This window comes from Rutidosis leptorrhynchoides, chromosome 9 (genome assembly GCF_046630445.1).
Source record: "Rutidosis leptorrhynchoides isolate AG116_Rl617_1_P2 chromosome 9, CSIRO_AGI_Rlap_v1, whole genome shotgun sequence".
NCBI lineage: Eukaryota > Viridiplantae > Streptophyta > Magnoliopsida > Asterales > Asteraceae > Rutidosis > Rutidosis leptorrhynchoides.
In genome coordinates, this window is record NC_092341.1 from 243856075 (window position 1) to 243864295 (window position 8221).

Below are 8221 nucleotides of genomic sequence, written 5' to 3' on the forward strand. Positions count from 1 at the left end.
ACACAGACGTATAGTTTTGCTTTCTCTAATTGATACATAGAGAGTAATATAAAAAATAAAAAATATTACTTAAATATTAAAGGAACAAGAATGCATTTTTAGTAGCAGTGAAATGGCAACAACTCTATCGGCTTATGCTGCCCCTTGTTCTGCCCAGTTTACCACCATTTCAGGTTTTCTTCGTTTATTTTATATTCGTGTGAATTTTAGAGTTAGTAAATCAATCGAATTACGTTAAACACCTGTTAATAAATTATACATATAATTAGTTAATTGTTGTTATTAGGCAGCAAATTAAGGAGTCGTGAATCCATCAATTGTTTATCTATCAGAAGCTATTTCAGTAATCAAATTTCTAGGGTTATAACATCAATGTCATCATCGGTGAAAAATAATAATAATAATAAGAAGAAGGTGTGGATATGGACAGAAAACAAACAGGTGATGACGTCAGCAGTTGAAAGAGGTTGGAACACTTTTATATTCTCTTCTCTTCATCGCCATATTGCCACTGATTGGTCGTGTAAGTATTTATTTATTTTCTGTACAATTTTATATGTATGCATCCGTTTCTATATCATCATAATGCTACAGCTAGTAGTGTAATTTGCCCTAAAAGGAATAATACAGTTGGGACTAAATTGGTAGTTCCTGCACACACATTTAACAAATTGCTCCTTTAACTTCTATTTACCAAATTGTTCCTCTTTTTAGTGCCAGTCACAATGCTAATAGCAGTCACACACCTTTCAAAGTCAAAAATTATAGCAGGTTGTTAAATATTCATGTGAATAATAAAGATTAGCTTTAGGTTAGCACTGTTTAAGTTTTCATGGGGCCTGTGATGCTTCATGATTTACTGATTGCTAACCTTTCTGTTTTGTTGAGGGGCTCTTTTCTGTTTAATTCTTTATTCTTTTTTAATGTGCTTATCTGCATGTTATATCCAACATTTTCAACTACAGTACTACACAGTCGTACTTGGTGACAAGCTGTAAACATGGAGATCATATTGGTCCTAGTAACTATCATAGAGCCTTTTTAAGTTTTTATTTCATTCTGTAAATTCCAACATGCAAAATGGTTGAATTTACTCCTTATTGTTTTGGTGTTACATGCAGCAATCGCGATGATACACCCTTTGTTTCTAGAAGACATTAGGCTTTTTGATAACGAGGCTTCATTGGTTGCCACATTTTCTGAAATATCATCCCCTGAACAGTTGGAGCATCTCCAACCACTATATGAGCATGCAGATAATGTTATCGTTGATCTCTTGGATTGGCAAGTATGCAACATTCCTTCATATTCTTATTCCATATGTTCACAAGATACATGCATTATATCAAACTAAGGTTTCGTTTGATAAAATGGAATGATTAAGCACTGGTTCATAATCTGTATGCTTCAAAGATTCTGAATGAACTTGGTTTTGAATGGCAATAACCTGTTTGATAAATAATCTGAATGAATAATATGAATGAGGTAAACTTACGTTATTAACCTTTTACAGGAATAAAAAATTCAATGTAGTTGTCTGGTAGGTGTTCTTGATATAATTTAAGAAAGATTTACAGAATATATAGTTGCTTTATGGTTAAGAGTATGTTTCAACTCTCAATGGTTCAGCACTGAATGTTGAACCATTCAGCATCAAATGTCATTCAGATGTCAGAAACAAACACGCGCTGAATGCTGAATGGTTCAGCATTCAGTGCTTATCAATTTCATATATTTTTAGGTGATTCCTGCCGAGAATATCGTTGCTGCGTTTCATGGCTATCAAAAAACCATCTTTGCCATCTCCAGAAGTCCTTCGGAAGCTCAAACTTTTTTAGAGGTAGAGCTTAAGACTTTGTAGTAACCTACAAAAGGATAAATCTGTTATTTTGATCTGAAAATTTGGCTTAGCCGGTTTATTATTAGCTTTTATAGGCATTGGAGCAAGGTCTAGGAGGGGTAGTTTTGAAAACTGAGGATGTTGAAGATGTACTTTCGCTGAAGGTACGTCTTTTAATATTATTTATTTCTCTACTGAATCATTATTTCTTATACAGTTGATATCATCAGGACTATTTTGACAGAAGAAATCAAGAAGGAAGTCAACTGGAGTTGACCAAAGCTACAATTACTGGAATCCAAATGACTGGAATGGGAGATCGAGTTTGTGTTGATCTTTGTAGCCTCATGAAACCCGGTGAAGGTCTTCTGGTACTTTTGACCTCTCTGTTTTTGTTTCTCATCAACTTTGCAGCCATTTAAAATGTATAATATAATATAATAATATATAATATATTGCTGTAGGTTGGTTCTTTCGCTAGAGGATTATTCCTTGTTCACTCAGAGTGTTTGGAGTCGAATTACATTGCCAGCAGACCTTTTCGAGTGAACGCAGTGAGTTTTCGTTTGACTGTTTGTTACTTAGATATATAGTTTATATTATTTGTGATAATCCATGTATTTTATAAAATATTTTTTTACCATTTTGGTCTCTCTGTTGGATGCTATTCTGGTATCAATGTCTCGTTGTCATATCCAGGGGCCAGTTCACGCATATGTTGCCGTTCCAGGAGGTAAAACATGCTACCTTTCAGAGCTGAAAACAGGGAGAGAGATCCTTGTAGTCGATCAAAATGGCATACAGAGAACAGCAGTAGTTGGTCGTGTAAAGATCGAGACCCGGCTGTTAGTACTTGTCAATGCAAAGGTTTGTTTGTGAGTTAGTAATTCTCATGCTTTTTTTGCAGCATTTTATTTACTTAGAAATTTATGCTCACAGGTTGATTCAGACAAGGAAATTTACAGCATTCTTCTGCAGAATGCAGAGACAGTGGGGCTTGTGCCCCCTAGCAAAGGTACATATGTTTCACTTCAGTTTGTAGTAAATAAATATAAATTATAAATTTGTGTATTATTTAAATAGCTAAATGGATGGATTTTGATTTGGTGTAGGAAATAAAGCAACGGCGATATCTGTGACCTCATTGAAAGTCGGCGATGAAGTGATGTTGAGATTACAGGGTGGTGCTAGGCATACTGGTATAGAGATTCAAGAGTTCATTGTTGAGAAATGAATTTTAATTAAGCGCTTTATTTTTTGTATTCTTGACACATAGCTTTATGATTAATAGGGTTGTTTCATCCGGTTGAGCTTGCTTAAAATTGATAGATGTCTTTGTAAGGTAACTCCTAGGTATCGAGCACAATGTTCTCATACTCATATAGCGAATTACTTCATATTCGAGGCATGAATCAATGAAGATGATCCAAGGTAACTGCTACGGTTTGTATGAAACTTCGAGTCATTTTAGAGATCAACGTTTGTTACTGATCAAGCATAAATTCATACCCGAGTGCTAATCCGAGAGGATTAAGTGGGGTTGGATTGGTGGAAACTCTCCAGTCCGAATACCGTAATAACATATGAAGATTGTGCATTTTCCTAAGGAATCTTATTGTTTGGGTACAACCGCACAACTACCGAATGGTGGTTTGGGTTGATTATTGAGGCGGCTGTATCTTTATAATGATAGAATATATTTAATTATTGTGGGAATTATCTTGAATGGGGTAGGGTTTATCTTATTTATAGCTAGGCTAAAATTTTTTGTCGTGAGATGATCTTTATGGGTATAATGCCCTAAGACCTTCTCTAACCATGGCGTGTTGGCCTTGTGTGCTCGCAACACCCCTTCAGCACGCCTCTAACGCGGCGTGTTGAAGGCCTTCAAGCTAGGCGTGTGTGCTTGTAGCACATGGAACCAATTTTATGTGCTGAATTCTGATTGGTTGAAACTATTATTTTATTTAATTTTCATCTCCTATTTCACCAAACTTCCAACCATATTTTAACACACCACCCAACACGTCACTCAACACGCCACTCAATTATTTTTCAGTTTACTAGTACGTCCATCAAGCACCTCACCCCTACCCAACAACACGCCAACACACCCTTTAGGGTTAAAGATGGTCTAAGAATATTGTCCAACATTAGTCATTATTGGGCTTTATTTTTAGGGCTCCATTTCTTATATTTGTCACATTATGTAAAAGGACAATATTCGTCGTTATCATGTGCTTGGCACACTATTAAGTCTCTCCAGTTTGATGTTGTGTTTCGCTCTAGATAGCGGTTTCAAACTCTAGCTCTTTAAATCTTTCTGTTATCCGCCCCGTACTTCAATCATGGTCTATTAGCTAGCGGGATGATTTTACTTCCGAACGTGTAATACCATTGAAAATTAGCTCATGTTTTTTGTATCTTTATTATTAGTATTCAAAGTCATAGAATATAAAAATGAGTAGCTCGCCATTAAATGATTATATTTAATAGAATTATTGAAAACCATTGAAAATTTAGCTCATGTTTTTTGTACACACTTGCAAAAGAATCCCGGTTTGTGTTAAAATAGATAAGCGCGGTATAGACCTTGATTTGTTGAGATATTCTGTTTGTGATAAAGCAATTGAAACTGTGGAACATATCCTGCTCAATTGTTCTTTTGCTAAAGATCTTTGTAATATGCTGGAATTTTGGTAGTATGGATCGTGTAAACCTGCAAGATTTGTTCAAAGGAAAAACAAACCCAGCAAATCAGAATTTCTTCTCGAAAATATGGCAAGCTATCAAAAATGATTATATTTTAACTAGTGAAATAACTCGTGGAACCACGAGTTTGTTTAAACGATACAGTTTAATGATATGTTTTAAGTATTAAGTGAACGTAAATGCTAAATTTATTTAGTTTAATGACCCGTGGAATCACAGAGTCCGACTAAGAAACTCGTCAGCTGAACATTTCATCAAACACCTAAAATGCATATTAAACAATTCACATCCAATCATAAGAGATAATATCGATTGTAATTTTATTTTAAAAGTGTAAATTAAAATATAAATTTAGAATTGGTTTCCTTCTACCTAGCTTTTATATTTTCTCGTACTCAATTCAAAATATTAATTAAAATAATTCAAAATTATTTAATTTTAATAATTAATATAATTATTAATGAGATTTAATAATAATAATTAGTTAATAAGATTTAATTTTAATTCAAAATTATTTAAATTAATGACATTACCCATCATGCTTAGATTTTTTTCTTTTTCTTTTTGATTTTTTTTTTAACATAAGAATTAGCCTAATAATGACATCATCATTTTAGAATTTTAATATTAACTATAGATATAGATAGATAGATTATATAATTATATAATTAAAAAGGCATAGTAAACACTCAATAGTAAGATATAAAATCAAAGAAGTCTCATAAAAGGGACAGACAGTTTTTCTTGCTTTCCTTTAATTGTCAAGACCTAAAATATGAATGATATATAATTGTCCTATAAAAATAATTGTCCTATAAAAATAATTGATGCTTCATGTTTCCATTGTTACTTTTGTTTTTTTTATATATAATGTTTTACTCCGTATCAAGCAAAAATGTTTATCAATCACAAATTAATATGAGAGGCCCAACAATAAGTTGCGACATTACAACATAATGTAGATGATAAGGCTGATTAATAGCCTGAACTGTAACGATAAAGAATCTTGTTGAAAAGGGCCCTCAATTAACCTAAATGAACCTTTTAATCTTTGTACTTGTAGTTATAGTTATAGTGATTAGGCCACATGTAATCGACCGCCACCCAACCCGCCACCAGCCGCCACCCCTCTCACCCCCACCACCACCAAATCGCCACCTAACCCGCCAACCACTCCCCTCACTCTCTTCTAACGGCTATTTGTGGGGCCCACTGTTTTTTTCCCCAACGGCAACCGAATCAGTTTTTTTTTTTTTTTGTTTTTTTTTTTTACATATTTATTTATTTATCTATATATACATACACATACTACACAAACTAAATCACTCAACTCACTCAACACTCTTAATCTTTATTCAAACATAAACATTTTTATACACTCTCAATTTTCCATTTAAAAAAAAAAATGTCTCAACAAAACAGCAACGATTTCTTTAACCATATGCTAAACAATCCAATCCCGTCACCGAATCATTCATCATCGAACCAAGCTAGCAATTCGTCTCCAAGCCAAACTAGTTTTTCTCAACAACAAAATTTTGTTCAACCACCACCACCATTTCAACAACAATTACAATTTGTTCAACCACCACCACTACCATTTCAACAACAATTACAATATCAAAACATGCATCAATACTATACACAACAACAATTTCCTATCCCCCAACAACAATTCTTTTCACAATCTCAACAACAACAACTTACATACAATTTGCCACAACATATAACACAACCGACGCCTGAAAGCGTACCCGAAACACAACCCGAGACCGAAAAACAAAAAGCTAAAAGAAAGGGAAAAGCTAAAGTAGCCGAAGGAAGCGAAAAGCCGAAACGTCAATTAATGCATTGGACTGCGGAAGAAGAAGTAATTTTGGCCGAACGTTGGCTCAATGCGACGGAAAATCCGAAAATTGGAAATTCACAATCGGCCGATTCGTTTTGGACTACGGTTGCATCCAACTATAATAAAGTCGCCGATCGAAGTAGAAACACCGATCAAATAACCGGGAAATTGAAATGACTCGTCCTAATCCATCTGGACGAATTCATTACATTTGGTTACATCGCGAGGTACTTGACCTCTATATGATACGTTTTACAAACATTGCATTCGTTTTTAAAAGACAAACTTTCATCACATCGATAGTTGACAAGCATGCATACCATTTCAGAATATATTCAGCTATAATTGACTTAGTAATAATCTTGATGAACTCGACGACTTGAATGCAACGTCTTTTGAAATACGTCATGAATGACTCCAAGTAATATCTCTAATATGATCAAATGCGCAGCGGAAGATTTCTTTCATACCTGAGAATAAACATGCTTTAAAGTGTCAACCAAAAGGTTGGTGAGTTCATTAGTTTATCATAATCGATCATTTTCATCATTTTAATAGATCACAAGAATTTCATTTCCATTTCTCATAAATATACGTCACATGCATAGAGACAAAAATCATTCATATGGATTGAACACTTGGTAACCGACATTAACAAGATGCATATAAGAATATCCCCTATCATTCCGGGAAATCCTTCGAACATGATAAAAACGAATTCGAAGTACTAAAGCATCTGGTACTTTGGATGGGGTTCGTTAGGCCCAATAGATCTATCTTTAGGATTCGCGTCAATTAGGGGTGCACTAATTCTCAAAATTAGTGATGTTCCCTAATTCTTAGGCTACCAAGCAAAAAGGGGCATATTCGGCTTCGATCATTCAACCATATAATGTAGTTTCAATTACTTGTGTCTATTTCGTAAAACAGTTATAAAAGTAGCGCATGTATTCTCAGTCCCAAAAATATAATATTGCAAAAGCATTGAAAAAGGGAGTAATGAAACTTACTATACTGTATTTTGTAGTAAAAATACATATGACGACATTGAACAAGTGCAGGGTTGGCCTCGGATTCACGAACCTATATCAGTATTATATATCAGATAATATAATAAACGTATCAAATATTAATTATATAATATTTATAAAAGTTTTATGTTAAATTCCAATATGTACTTTATTTATTTATTACATCCTTAATTCATATATTTTATATGTATATTAAATATATTTATTTTATATACTATAATATTAAGTTATCATAATATTCAATTATTAATACTATGATAGAAATTCTTTGTTAAAATATTTTAATAATTTTATTTATAACTTATTATAGTATACTTATGTTTATGTTATTGATATTGTATTATATTTTAATGTTTATATAGGTTATATAATGTTTTAATTTATGTCTATAAAATTTTATAATAATGTCTAATTAAAATCATAACAATGTTTTATAATATATATTACAATTTATCTTTTATGAATATATTTACTTAATATATAATAATTATATACATGTTATTAATAATATTATATGCAAATTTAAATAATATTAACGTATTAAATATAATAATTTGTAATGTATTTTGAAATCTTTATATGAAAATTTTAATAATAATAATAATAACTATCATAATGATACAAATTTTAGTGATAATTCTATTAGTAATGTTTATAATAATAATAATAATAATAATAATAATAATAATAATAATAATAATAATAATAATAATAATAATAATAATAATAATAATAATAAAGATCTGTACGCGTTTTATATATCTGTTCCCAAATCAGATCGAGAGAACA

General features: G+C 32.2%; 1 protein-coding gene across 2 annotated transcripts; it reads left to right on the forward strand.

Moving 5' to 3' along the window:
- The first annotated feature begins 24 nt into the window (after positions 1-24).
- On the forward strand, positions 25-3547 carry LOC139866329 (uncharacterized). Of its 2 annotated transcripts, XM_071854545.1 has the most exons (11): positions 25-173; positions 287-523; positions 1122-1288; positions 1742-1840; positions 1936-2004; positions 2071-2211; positions 2305-2394; positions 2540-2707; positions 2780-2855; positions 2953-3039; positions 3132-3547. In XM_071854545.1, the coding sequence occupies exons 1-11, from the start codon at positions 113-115 to the stop codon at positions 3158-3160; spliced, it is 1224 nt and encodes a 407-aa protein (XP_071710646.1). In that variant the 5' UTR covers positions 25-112; the 3' UTR covers positions 3161-3547. The 2 variants fall into 2 exon arrangements, with proteins under 2 accessions (XP_071710646.1, XP_071710645.1); XM_071854544.1 differs by having other exon boundaries at positions 2953-3547.
- Positions 3548-8221: the final 4674 nt, after the last annotated feature.

Coding starts and splice junctions, on each gene's coding strand:
- LOC139866329 (XM_071854544.1), top strand. CDS start 113: ATGGCAACAACTCTATCGGCTTATGCTGCCCCTTGTTCTGCCCAGTTT. Junction 2,395..2,539: donor GACCTTTTCGAGTGAACGCA/GTGAGTTTTCGT, acceptor TGTCATATCCAG/GGGCCAGTTCACGCATATGT. Junction 2,856..2,952: donor GCTTGTGCCCCCTAGCAAAG/GTACATATGTTT, acceptor GATTTGGTGTAG/GAAATAAAGCAACGGCGATA.